Genomic DNA, 23352 nt, shown 5'->3' with positions numbered 1-23352 from the left:
GTTTTATTAAAACTATAATTTTTTTTTATTATTAGTATAGTTTCATCTTTAATTTAATATTTAAATAAATTATATTTAGATATATTATATAACTTAAATTCACCCTCTGCTTTATAATATATATACATATCCGCACGATTTTTTCGTATGAGACTGACCCACTTAATTAATAAATCTTCAATATTATTTTTTTCGCAATGACAAAAGAAATTAGATGCCATTTTAATCTTTGAGCCGGAAATAATCAAAAAATAATAGTGAAAAGTCATTTAAAGGTCATATTTGTGCAGTTTTGAATAGTTAAAGGTCATATTTGTGCACTGTCAAAGTTATAATTTGGTGTTAAGTTTAGACTCATATTTATGCATTATGCCCTTAGATTTTAAGTTGGACGCGCCCAGTTTTGCGTGTTAAACACACATTTTGCCACGTAGAATCGGAGGTCATATTTGTGCAGTTTTAAATAGTTAAAGGTCATATTTGTGCACTATCAAAGTTTAAGGTCAAAATTATAATTTGATGTTAAATTTCGGATCATATTTATGTATTATCTCTTAACAAAACTATTTAAAGTTTGTGTTGTTTGCAAAAAGTAATTCAGTTTGCAGTTATATGGAGTATAAAATGTGTTTTTAAAGTCATTTTTGACTATAAAATTTACTTTTTTTTAAAAAAATCAAGTAAGTTTTGATCGTTTGAACTTTGACCGAACATATTAAGAAAACTCTTTAAACTTTGTGTTATTTGCTAAAACTAATTTAGATTGTAGTTATATATAATTTAGATTTAATGATTTTATATTGATTTATTTACGTAGGATACAGTTCTCGGTAGATTAATAAATTTTTTAAGATAATATTTTTCTTTGATTTTGACTTGGGTAAGTTGAAAAAATTTACCGATTTCAATAGGATAATAAGATATACATTTTCAGAAGGTCCCTATATAAATTTATGGTCACATTAATTTTATAATTAATATAGGTTAAAATTATAAAATATCTAAAATAATTAGTGAAATATGATTATAGTGTGTATTATTTTTTATTAAACTTTAAATCTAGTTGAAGCTTATCTGTAATTTCCTTATTGCATCCAAAAGTTCTGATGTTGTCTTCTTGAACTACACCAAAAAATTGTGAAGAGTTCTAGATGCGATAAATACTGCTTTCTTAGCGTAATGGTTCTAAAGGTATTGTACCGTCTTCAATTTCATCATCAATATTATTTTGTCCAATGGTATCCATAAATTCTTCTAAGCCGTGGACCTCTGAACATGTATTATTTTAATCCGGATAATTCAACAAGCTATTGACATCTATTTTATTGTGATAACACAGATAATTAATCATGACATCAAGTTCATGAATGTCTTTTCACAAGTAGGTTCATTTAAATTCCTTGAGGTTTCATCCCCCAAACTAATTTTATAGTATCGATATAATGTACTTTATGTATAATGAATTTATTTTTCACATTAATTTAATAAATATGATATATAACACTACTAGAAAAAAATAGAAAAACGACCACAAAAAGCAATCACAAGTGGTCAAATTTTATAAAAAAACATACACACTTAATATATTTTGTTCAAAATTTTAAAAAGTATTTTGAAATAATCATTTGACAATTTTAAAATATAAAATCACGTGGTCAATTTTATATTAGAAATAAATAATTAAAAGCAACCACCTGTATTCGTTTTTTTTTTTTGATAGTGTAAATTAGTAGTAATATAGAATGATTTTTATGTAATCAAAATTAACCTTAACTCATTGAATCTCGTAAATACTCTTTAAATTAATAAATATTAGTTTATCGATTAAATAGTACCTCTGCAAAATAATAATATTTCATGATCCCAATAATATTTATTTAGAGAGGTTTACTATAACTTCACATGTTTGGCCAAGTTTCTGGCGGTCAAACTAAACCTGTCAACTAGGCCGGGTCAGGTCCGATTAGACCGGCCCAAAAAGTATTTCGGATCAGTTTGACCCGGAATTTATAGGATTGGACGATCCTTGGGTCGAGTATCCAAGCTGGGTCGTCTAGTCCAAAGAACTCGGTGGACCGATCTAGTTGAGAAATCAGACCAGGTCCATCGATCATCTGGATCAGACTGACTCAATTTTTTAAAAAAATAATTGGCCCAACGGCCCACCAGCACCATTTGCTGATTTTGGACCGTTGCTAATAGCTATATAGACGTTGGCCCAACGGCCAAAATAAGTTTTTCATTGATTTTATTAAAAGAAAATTTCAATTTTTTTCTATAAATACATGGAATTTTGAACCAATATTTTCCACAACTTACAATTTCATTCTCTCAAACTCTCTCAATTACTCTAATAATCTCTTAAAGTACTCAATTTTATTTTATTATTTTACAATTGCAAATATCAAGTGAAAGTTTTCAAAATTCTCTCAACTTTCGAATATTTTAAAAATTTGATATTCTCGTTCCATCTCTTACTTTTAGTTTTTAATTAGTGTACTATTTGTTGAATATTTATTTTTATTATTTTTGTACTTTTTAAATATTTTTAGTTTAATTTGTAATCTAGATAAATTAAGAAAAGTCAATAAAAGTGTTCGAAATTTCTGTTCAGATAGTGATAGTAAAAAATTAATTGATTTCTATTTCGATATAGGTAGTTCAAGTAATAGATATACTCACGTGCCTCCAGTATCAATTAACGAACCCTTTGAGAATGAAATAGGTGTAGGTGTTCACGATGTGAATTTTTTAAAAGTTCACAGAAATTATGGTATAGAAGAAGAGAATGAAGTAGTCACAAGTGATTTAAATGTAGATGATAATGCTACTAGTGATACACCCGAAGTTGGTAATAATAATATTATATCTGAATAGGTTAATATTTCTCCCCGCTTCCTATAAGATCTCGTAAAAAAATTAATATTGTGTGAAATTTTTTAACGGATGTAGAAATAACTACAAAGGTTCAATGCAATCTATATTAGGAATTATATGAGCATAAGATCGAAGGTAATAAAGGGGGTACGAGTGTGTTAATGATACATTTGTAAAAAGAACACCCAATAGAATTAGCTGCGACAAAAGGTGGTGGGACTGTTAAGGAGCCAACTCAAACTAGATTGGACCTAAGAACCGACCAATTAGTTCAAAATTATAATAAAATGAAGGATCAGGAAGAATTAAAAAAAACAATAGCTGTGGGTTGTTTTATTCATTATATTCAAGCAATTTATACTTCTATGTTTACATGTATTCCTAGAAGTACTTGCCGATCCAATATTTTTAGACTCTATATACAATATGTTTATTATTTATCTGCGTTATTGAAAAATCTTTCATGTAGAATTGCTCTAACTTCTGATCTTGATCGTGCTGTTAATAAAAATGATTATTTAACAATTACTTGTCATTAGATAAATAGTAATTTTGTTATTCAAAAACGTATTTTAGCATTTTAGTATGATGAAGATTGTAGGCACACTAAAAAATTTATTTCTGAATCTATTACAACATTTACAAAATATTATGGTATTGAAAAAAAGTATTATGTATATCTTTTGATAATGTATCTAACAACAAGACTGCTGTTGACTAGTTAAAAGTTGAATATTCTCCACCATTATCTGAAATATTATATATTAAGTGTGCTTGTCATATATATAATCTAATTATAAAAGTTGGTCTTGAATTTTTTGAGCTTAGTATTGAAATTATTAGGTTTGTGATTGACTGTATTCAAGGAGATCATAGAAAAACTAGAATTGTAGAATTTAAAAGAAAATGTCATCAAGGTAGACTTAGATTAATATGAATATTTGAAGAAGTAGATTGTAGATGGAATGCCACTTATGATATTTAAAAACTTGCATTATTTATAAAGTTCCTATTATAATGACTTTACATCAATTTGCTGGTTCTTTTCCTGAGTATATGTTACATGATTTTGATTGGATAATGATTGATGATGTTGTTAATTTTTTAAAAAAATTTATATATCCATGATTGAATTTTCTGATGCTTATTATCCTATTATTTATAATATTTTAACTTAGTTAGCCAACATTTCTTGTTTGCTTAACGAACATAAGGATAAACCATGTGACAAATATACTATTGTTATCCGCTTTCCTCTATTTACTTGATTGATGCAATAATAAATCCATATATGAAATATAATACTATGTCCTAGTTTACTTTTATTATTTATAATGCTTTAGCTATACAACATAAAGAAGAACCTTCTTTGTTTACGGCTATAGGTGATGCGAACAATTATATGAACGCATTATACAATCATTACGCTGATTTATTTGATGATGCTTTACTGGCACATATCACTCCAACTCCCGCTCCGTATCCTTCTGAGGAGCCATTATCTTTTAGAAAACAGGCACACAATATTTATCCTGATTACTTTTTTTATTTAAGTGTTTAGAATAGGGTGTCGCACAGAGCCTTTTGTCGTAAAGAGCTCGAGTATTATCTTAGACAACCTATAAAGGATCGTAGAGCAAGGATCAACATGCTGAATTGATGGAAGAGTAATGAAAGATAATTGAATGTTCTAATGTCAACGATTGCATCGAAGAGCATTTTTAGTCAAGGACGACAGTAGTTTGGAGATCAAAATTGACACTCATTGAGAGACCATGCCATGAATGTTCTAATTTAGATTAGATTAGAGTAGAACGAAGAAATCAAGAAATAGAGGTGGAGTCTCTAGACGAATAAGATCTTGAAGAAATTATGACTTCAAGGGAGAACTCAGCACAATCAAGTCCAATGCATGGCTTTGGCCCAATTGATTTTGACATTCCTTAGGCAATTTTCGTTAATATTAACATGAATGAGTTGAAAAAAATGATGCAAAATTTATAAAATTTTCAATTAATAATTTAATCTATTGAATTTTTTATATTTCATTTTAAGTGAGATATAATTGCAATCTTGTAACTTGTAAGTTTTGAATTATTTTGCAATCAATCAATACAGAATTTATTCACTCTTTATATTTTTTTCATTTAAATTGAATATCTAATTTAAATTAAATACTTTTAATATATTACTATCAAATTTTACATAAACATAACAAACATATATCCATACAATGAAAAATAATGTGAGCAAACAATACTTAAACTACTAGTATTTACATATAAAAATTCTGTACAAGTTTATCTTTTAAGCAGTGTGTGTTAATATTTGAATATATATTCAAGTATTATTACATTAAGTAGTATATATTGTATGTATATATGTGTGTATATTTTTTAAAGTAGTATTATATATAATGTGTGTGTATATTTTTCTAAAATAGTATAATATGTAATGTATATATGTTGTATGTATATTGTTTAAAGTAGTATTTTTATTTTTAAATAGTATATATAGCATGTATATATGTGTATATATTTTCTAAAGTAGTATAAATTGAATGTATATATATGTGTGTATGTTTTCAAAAGTAGTATAATATGTAATGTATATATGTTGTATGTATATTGTTTAAAGTAATATGTTAAGTAGTATTTATTGTACTTAGGGGTGTACATAGGTCGGGTTGGTTTGGTTTTCTATTAAAAAAAAATCAAACCAATTATGTCGGTTTTTTAAAACTCTAAACCTAATCAAACCAACATAAAATCGGCTTTTTCGATTTAAGTTTTAGTCGGTTCTTTCGATTTTTTCAGTTTTTTTGATTTTTTTTATAATCTTTATTTTTTTACAATTATATTGTGATTGAAGTTTAGATCAAGTATGTTTTCATTCATGTGCTAATGAAAAACCACAATTATGAAAAATTGAGGAGCGAAAAACTCTCTTGAAACTACAAAACAAGATGAAGAGTGAAAAGTTTAGGTTTTAAGTTTATATTGGATTTTGGATCATTTTATTAGCAATTAATGGATAAATATTACAACTTAAAGGCCCAAATATGAATATATATATATATATATATATACACATATATATACATCTACTTTCTAAATATTGAAAATTAATATAACTAATTGAAAAAATATTTAAAAAGTAGATTATAATTAATATTTTATGTATAAAAATTTAAATTATATACATGCATATATATATATATATATGTGTATATATATATATTATGTCGGTTTGATTTGGGTTCGGTTTGACTTTTTTTTTGTTAACACCAAACCAAACCAAGAATGGTTGGGTTTTTTTTTTTCAAACGCCAAACCAACAAAACCAAATCATAAGTTGTTTTTTTTTCTCGGTTTGGTTTGGTTCTTTTGCTTGGTTTGACTCTACGGTTTGGTCTGTACACCCCTAATTGTACTTATATATGTGTGTATGTTTTCTAAAGTACTATAATAAGTAATGTATATATGTTGTATGTATATTGTTTCAAGTAGTATTTTGAGTAGTATATATTAAATATATATTATTTCAAGTAGTATATATTGTATATATATTTGTATGTATGTTTTCCACTATAGTATAATATATAATGTATATATGTTTTCACGAAGTAGTATATATGGAATCTATATTATTTCTAGTAGTATTTCAATTAGTATATATATTATATGTATATTTGTGTGTATGTTTTCTAATGTACTATAATATATAATGTATATAAGTTGGTATGTATATTATTGCAAGTAATATTTTAAGTAGTATATGGAGAATGTACATATGTGCATATATTTTTTAAAGTAGATATTGAATGTATATATGTTTTCTACAGTAGTATAATATGTAATGTATATATGTTATAGGTATATTGTTTAAATTAATTAGTTGAGTAGTATATATTTGTGTATATAGTATATATTGAATGTATATACTGAAAAAATCATGAAAATTCAAATTTAGCCTTTTTTTGATGCCTAGGACCGATAACCTGCCCATTAATCAAATTGAGTTGGGTTAACCAAGTCCAAGATCGGTTAGACCGGCCACGTAATTAATTGGGCTGGTGATGGGCCGTCAATAGTTTTTTTACTATTGGGCTCGGTGCGTACCAGCTCATTAATTTGGGCGATCGGATCGTACTGGACTCGAGCCCGATTAAAAAAGAGCCGGTGTTGGGTTGGATCGGCCCGATTGACAGTCTTAAGTCAAACACAAATTGAAACAGTTCAAAACTACATTTTCAAAGCCATTTATGATAAAATAGAATTTAGAAATAATCAAATTTTAGAAGTTTGAACAAACATATTAAGAGAACTATCTAAACTTGAATGTGGTGCTTGTTATTTTATGTGTATCTCGGGTACACGAATCTGTATTTATATACAATACCAACTTCAACAATAGTTCATGTATAAACAAGAATACCTTTGAAGTTCTTTAACACCTTCAACACAAGATTGCTAATAATCTATCCAAAAAGTGTGTTAGATTTCAGAAAATAGATGAAATAGAATTTAAGGCCAAGTTTCCCGACTTCATGGAGTGTCCTTAAGGAATAATTCCCCTCACTGTACCTGAGGTTATGGAATCTTCCTCCCAGGATAAAATGGCCTACAATCCGAACAATAGCGGTACCTCAAATGATCGAATTCTACGAACTCACTCAACAGCTTAATGATCACACAGAGTTTTTGTTAAGTATAGAAGTGTTTTTGTTGTCAAAATTCATATCCATAACTGAGGAAAATAGCAGGTATTTATAGCCTTAAGTGTATCCTTTCAGAAAAGATGCATTGGTTCAGCAAAATGACACCTTTCTGTAACAGTCACGTATCTGTGCTGGAACTGCGCTAGGCTGTGTCCAAAGTGAGGCCGCAGATGACATTTTGCAAATTCCAGTGAGCATCTGCGTTTGAACTGCGTCCGTAGTTTTGTGATTTGCGTGCGCCAACGACGGCACGAGGCATCTCTTATTTCTTGCCTCACTTATCACGTGGAGTTAGTGTTTCTCATTATAAACACTCACAAGTTCTCTTCTCCCACCAATGTGGAAGAAATGAGTGAACTTACCAATTTGGGAGTACACTTTCCAAATTAGTGTCTCCCTTCTCTCCACCATTTTTTTCTCCATTTTCCATTCACATACACCTTGAACCCAACAGTGCTTACTAAAGCATATTAAGAAAACTATTTAAACTATATAAACTTGAATGTGTTGTTTACTAAAGCATATTAAGATTTAAAATTGAATGTGCTGTTTAGTAAAGCATATTAAGAAAACTATTTAAACTTGAATGTGTTGTTTACTGATGCATATTAAGAAAACTATTTAAGCTTGAATGTGTTATTTACTAAAGCAATTTAGATTGAACATACTTATAAAAGGTACATTTTGGTAGAACAAAAAAAGATGAACCAAAATGAAGATTATGTTAAAAAATCAATGGGTAGTGAAGCCAGCAGAGGTAACATGGAATGGGATTGTGGCCTTATCAGAATTAGATCAAATTGAAATAGCCCACGTACAAACCATCTATTACTACAGACCTAGCCAAGATTGTTTTACATCAACATGTAACATTCTCAAGACTTCACTAAGCAAAGCACTTGTACACTTCTATCCACTGGCTGGCCGTTTGCGATGGATCGATGGGTCCCGACTCGAGCTCGATTGTGATGCCTCGGGAGCCGTACTTACGGAGGCTGAAAGCGATGCCAAGCTAGATGATCTCGGAGATCAATTCTCGCTATCTCCGGATCATATTAGCTTGTTTCCTCATATAGACTATACAATCCCAATTTCTGAAATCCCTTTGTTGTTTGTGAAGCTTACTAAGTTCAAGTGTGGTGCCATTGCTCTTAGTTTTGCTATTTCACATGCTGTTGTTGATGGACAAGGTGCTCTCTTTTCTCATCCCTATATTTAGAATTTGAATCTACTTTTTTCATATATGGTTTTATACACTCCGATTTCTAAAAACTAGCAAAATCACTCAACTTTGCTAATTTACTTGAAACATACAATCAAATCTACTCTGAAAGACCTATATATATATATAGATGTTATGTACTACATATGATTGCAATCTCACATGTTACACTGTTGTTGATGGCATAGGTGGTCCCTTTTTCTTATCCGAATGGGCTAGGCTTGCTCGCGGGGAACCATTGATGTTTGCTCCTTTTCATGATCGAAAAGTTCTAAAAGCCGGAGAGCCTCCGATTGCATCTCCAACTTTGGATGAACATGTACAATTTAATCCACCACCACTTCTAATGGGCAAGTTCAAAAATGAAACAAAAGGTTACAGGCTAAAACTAACAAAACATCAAGTTGAAACGTTGAGAGAAAAAGCAAACCAAGGAAGAAATTTAGAGGATAGTAAAGAGCGTAGTTACACACGTTACGAAGTTATGACTGCTCATTTATGGAGATGTGCATGTAAGGCAAGAGGTCATAAATTTGAGCAACTTACTAGTTTATCCATTTGTGTTAACATACGTAGTAAAATGCATCCACCTTTGCCTAAAACCTACTTTGGCAATGCCATCATTGATGTCAACGTGGTCAGTGTCTCGGGTGACATAACCTCGAGCCCATTGGAGTATGTTGCTAGAAAGGTTAGGGAGACCATTGAAATGGTGACAAGTGATTATGTAAACTCCGCGATTAACTTCTTGAAAAAACAACAGGATTTGTCAAAATATCAAGACATTCATAGAATTAGAAACAAAGAGGGCCCTTCCTATGGGAACCCTAATCTTGCAGTAATAAGTTGGATGAGTTTGCCACTATCAGGGTTGGATTTTGGGTGGGGTAAAGAGATCTATATGAGCCCCAGGACTTACGAATATGATGGTGATTGTGTGATACAACCAGGGAATGAAGGGGATGGATCTTGGATTGTTGCAATTGCTCTTCAAGTTGATCATGTGGAAGCTTTCAAGAAATTCTTTTATGAAGACATCGAATGTCTAAAAAAGGGTAGCCCTGTGCAATAAAGCTCCCGCTATATATATGCGCGGGGTTAGGGAAGGACCGAGTCACAAGGGTCTGTTGTACGCAGCCTCACCTTACATTTCTACAAGGGACTGGTTCAACGACTTGCACCAATGACCTCCTGGTCGAATGTTGACATATAGCTTTTCCTATAATAGCATCTATGTCTCTCGTTTGTTTCCTTTAATAAATGTTTTTTCCAATAGACTTCTTGAATTTTTACTTGATGTTCTTTGGTGAATAAATGTTTTAGAAGTCGATTATATCACTCTACAGTTGTCTCATGCAAAGTAATTTTTAGCTATTTCTATTTAAAAAGAAGAAAAAACAGCTAGCAATTTAACTCATTTTGCTAAGGGATGAGTGCATGAGTAGCCCTATGACAACCCGATGGCCCAAGAATTTTATATAAAATTATGGAAAAACTACATGACAGAGAAAATATTCATATGTAATTACATGTCGTAGCTAATATCTGAAATAATTACAGTTCGCTGCTAAAATTTAAACTACTAGCAATGTATATGTATTTGATGGCTAAATTATGTATGTTTTACCATGTATTTGATATGTATATCATATGTGTTATTTTATGGTATGTTCGGGTACAAGAATCTGTATTTAGGCACAACAATTTCAACCCTAGTTCAAGTTTAAACAAGAACACTATGAAGTACAAAAACACCCTTAACACAAGATCAAAGTGATCTTGCTAAGAAGTGTGTTTTATTTTTTCCAGAAATTAAGATGAAACAGAAATATAAAGCCAAGTCCCCCGACTTCACGGAGTGTCCTTAAGGAATAATTCCCGTCACTGTACCCGAGGTTTTGGAATCTTCCTCCCAGGATAAAATGTCTTTCAATCCAACTATAGTGGTACCTCAAATAATTGGATTCGTCGAACTCACTCAACGATTCGATTGATCACAAAGAATGTTTTGAAGACAAGAAGAGTTTTTATTTCAGAAAATTTTTCATTCATAAACCTGTGGATAAATGCAGTTTTATATAGCCATCAAGTGCCCCTTCCCAAAGGTGGCAATGGTTCATCAGAAAAGGTGAATCCCTTGAAAGAGTCATGTCTGTTCATTCGAAACATTGTTTCTTTTTCTGAACAGACACAACTATCTGAATAGTCACTCCTTTTCCAAAACAATATGTCTTTTCCTCAAAGGTTGTGTCCCTCCATTTTTCATTCACACCTTTTTCATACACATTGAACCCAACAACCCCCTACATTAATGGGGATGACTATTTTTTCGTAAAATTTTATGGACAAGTATGTGGTCATCAAGCAAAGACTGATTTTATCTGGATAAGTGGGTTTCCCTCTGAACTTTTCGTAGCGAACATGTATCGGATGTACTCGATCAATCGATAGATTTGATATCTTTGAACCGCCAAAATTTTATGTACACCTAGATAGCACATGTCACACAACCAACCTTTTACCGTTTATGATTCTCATGGTTTTGTTCTTTTCAGCCATGAAAACATCCCGGATTCATGAGAGCTTAGAGAATAGGCCTTTACTAACATTCTCCTTGAAGAGGCCTCCACTTCGCCCTCACATAGGTGAGTTCTAAACTTCAATACCATATATTAAACTATTTGATCGAATCTGCCAAATTTAGATAATCATTAAAAAACTTCTCACCTTAAGTCTTATTCTTGTTTACTAAATATTGTCTACATCATGAGAATGGGTTGGTATTTTGACAATGTTGAACCTGTCAGACACAACTTTGTTTGATCTTCTTGAACCTAGCTCTTGGGATCTCCAGTCTGCTAGGTAGAGTTGCCGCCATGCTGACCTGTCCTAGGCCTTAAACCCATTCCCTTGGATGTTCTTTCCACTCCTTCTCTAGATAGGCCTTTTGTAAGTGGATCCGACATATTATCCTTTGACTTAACATAGTCAACAGTGATAATTTCACTAGAGAGAAGTTCTCTAACGATATTATGTCTCCATCTTATGTGACGAGATTTACCGTTGTACATCATGCTCGTTGCCCTACCTATTGCCGCTTGGATATCACAGTGTATACATACTGGTGCCACTGGTTTGGGCCAATAAGGAATATTTTTCAAGAAATTCTGGAGCCATTCTGCTTCTTCACGGGCTTTATCCAATGTGATAAATTCAAATTCCATTGTAGAGCGAGAAATACAAGTCTGTTTGGATAATTTCCAATAGACGCTCCTCCACCGATAGTAAATACATATCCACTTGTGGATTTTACTTCGTTCGATCCGGTGATCCAATTTGCATCACTATATCCTTCAAGTACCGCAGGATATTTATTATAATGCAAGGCATAGTCTTGAGTGTATTTTATATACCCAAAACTCTTTTCATTGCTATCCAATGAGTTTTGTTGGGATTACTTGTGTACCAACTCAACTTACTAATAGCGTATGCTAGGTCTGTTCATGTACAATTTATTATAAACATTAAACATCCCAATACTCTTGCGTACTCCAATTGTGAGTCACTTTTACCTTCATTGTTTCGAAGTGCAAAGTTCACATCCAATGGAGTTTTGACAATACCGAATTCCATATACTTGAATTTGTCAAGTACATTTTCGATATAATGAGACCGTGACAATGCCAACCCTCGTGGAGTTCTATGAATTCTTATACATAAGATCACATCCGCAACTCCAATGTCTTTCATGTCGAACTTGCTCTCAAGTATTCATTTTGGTGCATTTATGTAAGAAATATCTCTACTGATGATCAACATATCATCTACATATAAACACACAATGACTTGGTGATTTGGAGTGTCTTTAATATAAACACATTTATCACATTCATTTATTTTGAACCCGTTTGACAACATGGTTTGGTCAAACTTCGCATGCCATTATTTAGGTGCTTGCTTTAGTCCATACAATGACTTAATAAGTTTACACACCTTATTCTACTTTCCTGGAACCACAAAACCCTCAGGTTGTTCCATGTAAATTTCTTCCTCTAATTCTCCATTTAAAAATGTGGTTTTCACATCCATTTGATGGATTTTAAGACCATATACCACAGGCAAGGCAATTAACATTCGAATCGATGTTATCCTTGTTACTGGCGAGTATGTATCAAAGTAACCAAGACCTTCTTTTTGTTTGAAGCCTTTTACTACAAGTCTTGTCTTGTATTTGTCAATAGTACCATCCGCCTTCATTTTTCTTTTGAAGATACATCTAGAACCTAAAGGTTTATTTCCTGGAGGAAGATCAACCAATTCCCACGTATGGTTGCTTAAGATTGATTATGCTTGCTTAAGATTGAATCAATCTCACTATTGACTGCCTCTTTCCAAAAGGATGAGTCTGACGACGACATTGCTTCTTTAAATGTTTGAGGCTCATTTTCTAAGAGAAATATTACAAAATTTGATCCAAACGAAGTTGACGATCTTTGACGTGTACTACGTCTTGGATTTTCTTTATTATGTACATTCTCACTTGGTTCATCTTGAGGTCGTTTAGACTCCCACTAGACTGGTCATATCTAGTTTTATATGGATAAATGTTTTCAAAGAATTCATCATTATCTGATTCAATTACCGTATTTTTATTTATATTCGGATGTTTGAATTTATGAACCAAAAAATGACATGCTTTACTGCTTTTAGCATATCCTATGAACACGCAGTCCACAGTCTTAGGTCCTATCTTAACCCTTTTAGGCATAGGAACTTGGAACTTTGCTAGACACTCCCACACTTTGAATTATCTCAAGTTGGGTTTCCTTCTTTTTCATTTTTCATACAGAATTGATTGTGTCTTACTATGGAGAATTCTATTGAGTATATGATTGGCTGTAAGGATAGCCTCCCTCCATAAGTTTTGCGGTAAAGCGGAACTTATAAGTAAGGCATTCATCATTTCCTTTAAAGTTTGGTTTTTGCTTTCCGCAATTTCATTAGATTGAGGTGAATTTGGGGTCGTAGTTTGATGGACGATTCCATTCTCTACACATATTTCGATGAAGGGAGATTCATATTCTCTGCCCCTATCATTTCTTATCATTTTTATATTTTTCTCTAACTAATTTTCTACTTCAGTTTTGTATTGCCTAAACACATCTATTACTTCATCCTTACTATTTAGCAAGTAGACATAACAATATCGAGTGCAATCGTCAATAAAGGTTATGAAATACTTTTTCCCACCACGTGATGGTATTAACTTCATATTACAAATGTCAGTGTATATTAAGTCTAAGGGATTGGAATTCCTTTCAATGGACTTATAAGGATGCTTTGCATACTTTGATTCAACACACGTTTGACACTTTGATTTATTGCACTCAAAGCTTGGAAAAACTTCTAAGTTAATCAGTTTTTGTAACGTTTTTTAATTAACATGGCCTAAATGTTCATGCCACAAATTATAAGACTCAAGCAAGTAAGAAGAATTTGAACTCTTATTGATTTTAACATTCATTACATTCATCTTATAAAGGCCCTCGGTGAGATAGCCTTTTTCTACATACACTTCTCCTTTGCTAATTACAATTTTTTCAGAAACGGTTACACATTTGAATCTGTGCTTGTCTAGAAGTGAAATAGAAATCAAGTTCCTACGTAATTCTGGAACGTACAAGACATTGCTAAGTGTCAAGACCTTTCCTGAAGTCATTTTCAAGCCCACTTTTCCTGTTCCTTCTACCTTAGCCGTAGCGGAGTTAGCCATGTAGATCATTTCTTCTACTTGAGCCGGAGCAAATGAAGAAAACAACTCTTTATTAGCACAAACATGACGGGTGGCACCAGAATCCATCCACCACTCACGAGGATTCCCCACCAAGTTGCATTCTGAAAACATAGCACATAGATCATCATATTTTTTGTTGGACTCTATCATATTTGCTTGGTCCTTTTTCTTGCCTTTTTTAGGGGCACGACAATCCGTGGACTTGTGGCCAATTTTGCCACAATTGAAGCACTTTCCCTTGAACTTCTTCTTGGGTTGATTGTTTCCTTGTTCAACTTTCTTCCTTTTCTTAGAATTGTTTTGGTCATCTTCTACAATATATGCTCCATTAATTGTAGAATTCCCTTTTGACCTTCTCTCGGCAGCTTTATTATCCTCTTCAATATAGTCGGACAATAAGATCTTCGACAGTCATCTCCTTGCATTTGTGCTTCAAGTAGTTTTCGAAGTCTTTCCACATAGGAGGTAGCTTATCAATTATCGCTGCTACTTGAAATTCATCATTCATAATCAAACCTACAAAATAGTTTATGTGAGTACTTGGAACATTTTCAATTTGTTCAACTAAGGTATTTTTCAAAGATATACCTTCCGCTAGGAGATCGTGGATGATACTTGCAATTCCTGCACTTGAGAGACAACCAATTTTCTATCTATCATTTTAAAGTCCAGGAACCCTGCAACAAAGAACTTCTTAATTCCCGCACCCCCTGTCTTATATTTTCGTTCTAGTGCCCTCACAATAACTTTGATGGTTTAGTTCCATTGTAAACATTATAGAGGTTGTCTAGGAGACCACTCAAGATATGATTCTTGTAAAAGAAGTGTGAGTGCTTCCAAGCCTCTACAATCATGAAATGCTTTTTGTCCGAGGTTCCCTCGGGCACCTCAGGAGCATCCTCACTAGCGAACCTTTGAAGGCATAGAATGGTAAGGTAAAAGAACATTTTTAGCTGCCATCGCTTAAAGTTAATGCCTGCAAATTTTTTGGGCTTCTCCGCAGGCGCCATTGGTTGCAGAGCATTTTCTTGACTTGTTGAGGCAATACTAGTTGCCTCCATAGTCGTAGCCGCATCTTGCATTTAAATTTCATTAGTCATTTTTTCTATCACCACAAGACAATAAAATTTAGTATTTTCAGAATACTATTTATAAAGTTAAGCAACTTTAAACTCTTTTTCTTGTTTCTAGTTAACGATGAAGTTCTTATGACTTCCAATCGTCAGCCGAATGATCTTTAACTTGTGATGAAGATTATGTCTTCGAATCACTAGTTAAGTTCAAACGGAGTAGAAAACTTAAAGCTTTAATCTCCAAAAACAAGCAATACAGATTCTGCAAGAATTATTCCTTAAGATTGTTATTTTATGGTGTTTTCAGGTACAAGAATCTGTATTTAGGCACAACAACTTCAACATTAGTTCAAGTTTAAAACAAGAACACTATGAAATACAAAAACACCCCCAACACAAGATGAAAGTGATCTATCTAAGAAGTGTGTTTTATTTTTTTTTTTCAGAAATTAAGATGAAACAGAAATATAAAGCCAAGTCCCCCGACTTCACGGAGTGTCCTTAAGGAATAATTTCCGTCACTGTACCCGAGGTTTTGGAATCTTCCTCCCAGGATAAAATGACTTTCAATCCAACTATAGTGGTACCTCAAATAATTGGATTGGTCGAACTCACTTAACGATTCGATTGATCACAAAGAATGTTTTGAAGACAAGAAGAGTTTTTATTGCAGAAAATTTTTCATTCATAAACCTGTGGATAAATGCAGGTTTATATAGCCATCAAGTGCCCCTCCCCAAAGGTGGCAATGGTTCATATGAAAAGGTGTATTCTTTGGAAGAGTCATGTCTGTTCATTCGAAACATTGTGTCTTTTTCTGAATAGACACAACTATCTGAATAGTCCCTCCTTTTCTAAAACAATATGTCTTTTCCTCATAGGTTGCGTTCCTTTATTTTTCATTCACACCTTTTTCATACATATTGAACCCAAAAATATGTACCATATGTTTCATATGTATTCAGTTATATATAGCTGAACTGTTTTTGTAGTTCTATTCGATGGTCATATGTATATGTATTTGATGTCATGTGTAGCTGTATATGTATTTGTATGTGCATTTACAAAGCACATTTGTATTTGTATTCGTCAGTGAATTTCGGAAACCAAATACATTTGGTACTAAACCGTAGCTACGCTTTGAAATTAAACAAACATTAGCCATAGCTGTTGATTTTTGCCTAAATGTCAGTTGTTTCTGAAATTTTGCCAAATTTTATAGTGTTTTAAACGAATTTCAACGGCTAAACCTAAAGTAGCAAAAGATTTCTACACGATATCAATCATTGCAAATCACACATTGAGAATGGAAAATACAACATATAAAAGGCATAAATGAAAACCTAAATTGCAACAAAATTAGCTTATTGTTTGAAAGCGTAATTTGAATGGTTACAGTTTATGTTTGACTAATCGATTTGAGAAATATTTTTTTAACACTAGACCGAGCATGCATTAATATTTTGAGAAAAAATAGTTTATGTTGCTATAGAAAGAAGCTATATTTTCAACTTCTAAAAAGAACTCCTGCTACTATTAGAAGTAGCTCATTTTTTTTCTAAAACTTGATCAAACAAATAAGCTCTCATAGTTCTTAAGGTGAAGAAAATGATTGAACCTCAATAATACAAGCTAAGATTACCGCGAGATTCTCTGCGATTGACTAAAAAAAAGTGAACTGATTTAAAGAAATAGAAATCCCTCCTAACACATATCGAAAACAGAGCTGCCGAAGTAACATATCTCTCTTTGTTAGATGAAGATAAGGAAAGATCATTAAGCATGAAGATTGAGCTTTCTGATCTTGCATGAGATGTTGTCCCTATAAAGTGAGAACTTGCTTTGAGTTTATACTGTTCTCTTGAGAGGACTTATGATTCAGAAACCGCGAACTTTCACTATGGATGAATTTCTTGATTTTCTCTTGAAGAATATAGTTGAAGTACAAAAGCAATGTGAGGTAGGTGGTACTATAAAGAATGTGTTTGAAACACTTCATGAAGAGTTATAGACTCCTGAATTATATCCCAACAGATCCACAAATGGAGTATGTGAAAAAAAGAAAAAGTGAATGAGTACTTGATTCAAATCGAAAATGCAATCCATGAGGTAGCTTCTTCTAGTTACACTTTTGATATCAAAGAAACGAATTATGATATAGCCGGTGAGATGCAGCCGATGAGATGCATGATCTCTGAGGAGGATTGAGTTTATCACAAGAAAAGATAAAGAGGTTTATCAAAGAATACTGTTAAGATTAGTGCCTCAAAAGCTGCAGATTAGTTGTACCAGTTGCTATAAATACAATTTAAATTTATTAAATGAGGCTACATTCATGCAAAATCAACTTTATTACTTTTGCTTATCTTTAGGTCATAATTATTAGAAATAATGGTTGCTTATTTTACTCCTTTTATTGAGTTTTTTCGGTTATTTTCTTATGTATAAATATGGCAGTGATCAATGAAACTTTATCATGCTTTCTGCCCTTTCTTTTCTTTATTAAGATCTGTTTTTCTCTTCAACAGATTAACATCAAAATATTGCCATCTTGAGGGACCTGCGAGAAGAGAGTGAATAAAAAACACAAGTTCTTTCAATATAACCATTCTTTAAACTGTTATCTTAAATAGTTTATAGAAAATGAATTCTGAAACAAGCTTTCTAATTCCACCCGTCTTTAATGGTGAGAATTGTCAAGCTTGGGCAATTAGAATGACGGTTCATCTTGAAGCACTAGATTTATGGGAAGCAGTAGAAGTAGAAGAAGACTATGAAGTAACTCCTCTTGGAGATAATTCAATGGTGAATCAGATGAGACATCACAAGGAGAGAAAGACAAGGAAAGCCAAAGCCAAAACATGCCATTTCTTTGAGGTATCTCATTCAATTCTTACCAAAATTATGCAAATGAAGTCCACTGCAGAAATTTGGGAGTATCTTGAAAAGGAATACCAAGGAAATGAAAGAGTTCAAAATATGCAAGTGATGAATCTGATTCGGGAATTTGAAATGAAGAGAATGAAAGAATCAGAAACCATTAAAGATTATGCAGATCAGCTTCTTGACTTAGCCAACAAGGTGAGATTGTTTGGTAAGGATTTTACTGATGAAAAAATTGTTCAAAAAATACTTGTTACACTTCTTAAGAAATATGAAGCCATAATCTCTTCTTTAGAGAATTCTAAGCATCTCTAAAGTATTACTATTACCTTGGCAGAACTTGTTAATGCTTTGTAGGCCTTGGAGAAAAGGAAAATAATGAGGAAAGAAGGTTCTGTTGAAGGTGTTTTTGAAGCTAAATCATAGAACAAGTCATACAAGGAAAAGAAAATGAACCATAAGCAAAGGCATGACAATAATTACAACAATCAGGGAGGAAGTAATCCACCCTGCCCTTATTGAAAAAAGACAAATTACTCTCAACAGAAATATTGGTTGAGACCAGATGTCAAGTGCAACAAATGTGGTCAACTAGGCCATGTGGAGAGGGTATGCAAGTCACAAACACAATAAGAAGAAGCCAAGGTTGCTGTAAATCAATATGAAGAAGAATAATTATTTGTAGCAACTTGTTTTGCTAGCAAAAACACTTCTAAAAATTGGTTGATTGATAGCGGATGCACAAATCATATGACTAGTGATCAAAAGCTCTTTACAGAACTAGATAGATCTGTTATTTCCAAAGTCCAAATTGGAAATGGAGAATATCTTGACGCAAAAGGCGAAGGAACAATTACAATTCAAAGCCCTACAGGTTTGAAACTTATAACTAATGTTTTCTTAGTTCCTGATCTTGATCAAAACCTCTTAAGTGTTGGGCAACTACTTGAAAATGATTTTAAAGTGTTGTTTGAAGAAAAACATGTGTCATCAAAGATTCTGATAATAAGGAGATGTTCAAAGTCAAAATGAGAGGAAGGAGTTTTTTCTTGAATCTATTAGATGATGAGCAAGCAACAATTGTTAGGTTGAAAAATTGAGTTATGCAACAAAAGAATCGAATATTATCATCATGATGCCATACTCTTCATGAAAGAAAATCAACTAGCAGAAGGTCTCCTAAGCCTTAAGAAAAATTGTCTGCTTGTGAAGCTTGTCGGTATGGGAAGCAAACAAGGTTTCTTTTTTAGAATTCATTATAGAGGTCAAATAATAAGCTGTAACTTGTTTACATGGTGTAGGAGGACCTTAGAAAACATCATCTTTAAAGGGAATCGAGCTTCAGCTAACGACACCCTATACTTCTCAACAAAACAGAGAGTGGAAAGGAAAAATTGGATGCTAATGAAGAAGACAAGGTGTTTGCTCCATGAGAAAGGGCTACCAAAGAAATTTTGGGCTGAAGCTATCGATACCACAGTATTTTTCCTAAACAGATTGCCAACTAAGTCTTTACTTAGAGCAAGATTTGAGTTTCTCGGAGAAAGACTTGGTGTTACAGCTCTTGAATCAAAGAGTAGTGTTAAGATTAGTGCCTCAAAAGCTGCAGATTACTTGTACCAGCTGCTGTAAATACAACTTTAAAGTAGAATTTAAATTTATTAAAAGAGGCTACAATCATGCAAAATCAACTTTATTACTTTTGCTTATCTTTAGGTCATAATTATTAGAAATAATAGTAGCTTATTTTACTCTTTTTATTGAGTTTTTTCGGTTATGTTCTTATGTATAAATATGGCAGCGATCAATGAAAGTTTATCATGCTTTCTGCTCTTTCTTTTCTTTGTCAAGATCTGTTTTTCTCCCCAACAGATACCAAGGTCCTCAAGGTATGCATTTTATAGTACTAATGGAGGCTTCATTGATTTTCTCTTACGAAATTTGTATGAGCTACTTATAGTGAAGGATGACTTGATTGCGCCTGTGAAGCACCAAATTGAAGCAAGCAGTAGGGAGTTAAGAGTTTATAAGATCTTCTCTTGTTGGTTTTGCAAATAAAGAATATGTGCAATCAGCAAAGTTGAAACATCTTAATGATATTGTTATCAATGTGGTCTACAAAGCAGAGTGTGTAGTTGACTCTCTCATGGTAATGGAAAGACCTCTCTAGAGATGCATGCTATCCGATCTGGAAAAAGATACTAAGCTTGAGATTGCCAATACTTGTGCCACAGAATGGCTCAAGAAATCAACACCTATTGTTGTCATAGCCAATTCAAGTCTAGAGTCGCTACAAGCTTATGTGTAGCAATGGAGGAAGTTGTGGGCTTTAAGAACAAGGCTTCGTTGATAATAGGGCAGGCTTATTAGGGGACTGGTGTAGCTAGATACTGTTTCAGTTGTTGGTATGCCCGTTCTTGGTATGTCCACTTTAGCCAAGAAGATATATTACTTACAATTATCTTGCCAATAACTTCTATATCCGCGTAAGGTGTTGTATCTCACAATAGTATATAACAGAAGACTACTGTTGCATGGTATCTTAAGTCAAGTTACTAAGCTTTCCTATCGTGTAACGAACACTATGATGAAGATTAGCTGACAAATAAGTGTTTGATAAGACAGAGATACCTTATTTCCATAGATGATACATGGACAATCAAGATGTGGAATGACTTGAGTGGATCTTTTCTAGATTATGATTGTGGAAAAAGTATTCCCTTAACAAGCAGACTCCAAGACGTGGCTTCAGAAGTTAATTGCGATGGCATTCATCTTCACATAGATATGATCTATCAAAATTTACCAGATCATTTGAAACCTTGTTTTCTTTACATAGGAGTGTTTCTAGGGGACAAGAAAAGTCATACTTCACAGTTGAAATGGTTGTGGATTGCTGAAGGGCTTGCACAAAAATCGCTAATGGAGAGCATAAAAGATTTCACTGAGCGTTACTTAATGGAGCTTGTTAGCACAAGTCTAATGTTAGTTTCTGAAAGATGACTTACCACAGGCATCAAAGCATATTGCATACATAATCTCCTATGCGAATTCTGCTTAGAAAAATCCAATGAGAACATTCTTAAGTGGATATATGAGTTAAATAGATCCCATGATCTTTAGATTTATGATGAAGATTATGGTGCTGATGATCCTCATTGTCCTTTTTCCTCAGATACCAAATGAATTGTGTTTACACCAAGCGTAGCAACTTCATCTTGTCAAGGCCTTTCGGTCATAGTGTTCATTATTGACAGGTCTATTCTACCTTTGATAACTATCCAGAATATACCTATGATGTTTCATTCATTCCTATAACTTCAGATTACTTAAGGTGTTGGAATTGGGAAGTATCAAATTTAGGTTCTTTTTTCCAACACGTTCTATTTTTTCTTGTTCAACTAATATACTTGGCAGCACAAGGTGCTTTTGATCTTATTCCTACACCAGGAAGTCAATTTTGAAACCTGAAACTTTTTTCGTAAAAGGTTTAAGTGGAGATATTCAAATACCCGTGATTCAATGGAATATGACAAATATGAGATATCGATAATCGAGCTTATTTCTATTGGCCTAATGGTGATGAGTCATGTTCTAGAGCTCGAGTTTGCTCAAATTCCCTACGAACCTCAAGAAGCTAACGTTGTAAAATTTTTGATGACCATGGAATAAGATTACCGACTACTGGAGACTACAGAAATCAATTATGAAGGTGAAGAATGGAACGTGAAACATTATGAATCCAAGAAACTTAAGTTGTTGAAAATGCACATCCTTAACATCGCAGTACGGTGGTCAACCTCAATTGATCCTTTCCCTTGTATCGAGCAGTTACTACTGCAAAGCTGTAAGATTTTTGAGGAAATTCCTTCATGTTTAGGAGGTATCCCCATATTGCATATAATTTAGGTAAAGTTGTCCAGCAATGTAGCCACTAGTTCAGCTTGGAAAATTCAGGAAGAGTAAATTGGTATAGAAATGAACACATCCAGAGTGGAATTCTGAAGCTTTTTCTCGAGAAACATAGAGAAAATTAGTGTATTTTGTTGGTTGTCACTCGCTAAAAATGTTAGACTGGTTCATATGAGATTCTTCAAAAGTAGCAATTGTGTATTTCTGGAGGATCCCAAATGGGTGCAGCAACATTTTCGGAGAATCTAAACAAGTACCAAATGGGTGCAACAACATTTTCGGAGAGTCTAAACAAGTACAACATATATCTTCTGTCATAAGCTTTTGTCTATTTATTTGAAATATATGGTGGTTTTTGGAAGTGAAAACAAATTTAGCTTTTGCTAGATTTGTTTTTTTTTTCTTTGGAAAAATTGGTTCTTACATTTGGATTTGGTTTTGAACAAGTTCAACATGCATGTATGGTAGTTGAGAAAACACACACCGTAAAGTAGAGAAAAATTGATATTGTATTAATTGATTGAGTGATACAATCACTGTGTATTTATATACACGAAATAGGGTGCATTAGATCAATACTGGTTACACTAGAACTCTACCTGAACTTTAGCTTGTACACTCCTAATACACTATAACTATGCTGAGTATTTATCGCTTGTGATCATTATCTTAATCATGAGAATTATCTTAACACTCACCCTCAAGCTAGTGGGAGGTGAGCTCATTACACCTAGTTTGGCTCGAAAAAATTTGAACATGTCTTTTCCTTGTTCCTTTGTATGGATGTCTGTCAGTTGATCCTTGGGCTTGACAAATTGAGTGACTAGCTTCCCTTGAGCTACTTTTCCACTCACAAAGTGATAATCCAATT

At 32.8% G+C, this 23352-nt stretch overlaps 1 protein-coding gene across 1 annotated transcript; it reads left to right on the top strand.

Annotated features, from left to right (window-relative positions):
• Positions 1-8309: 8309 nt before the first annotated feature.
• On the top strand, positions 8310-9891 carry LOC107871738 (spermidine hydroxycinnamoyl transferase-like). The gene is made up of 2 exons (XM_016718629.2): positions 8310-8787; positions 9008-9891. Exons 1-2 carry the CDS (start codon positions 8310-8312, stop codon positions 9889-9891), a joined length of 1362 nt encoding a protein of 453 aa, XP_016574115.1.
• The last annotated feature ends 13461 nt before the right edge of the window (positions 9892-23352 follow it).

The sequence above is a fragment of the Capsicum annuum genome, chromosome 5, assembly GCF_002878395.1.
Source record: "Capsicum annuum cultivar UCD-10X-F1 chromosome 5, UCD10Xv1.1, whole genome shotgun sequence".
NCBI classification, from domain to species: domain Eukaryota; kingdom Viridiplantae; phylum Streptophyta; class Magnoliopsida; order Solanales; family Solanaceae; genus Capsicum; species Capsicum annuum.
Note: the sequence above shows the minus strand (reverse complement) of the source record. Positions and strands in the feature narration are given on the sequence as shown.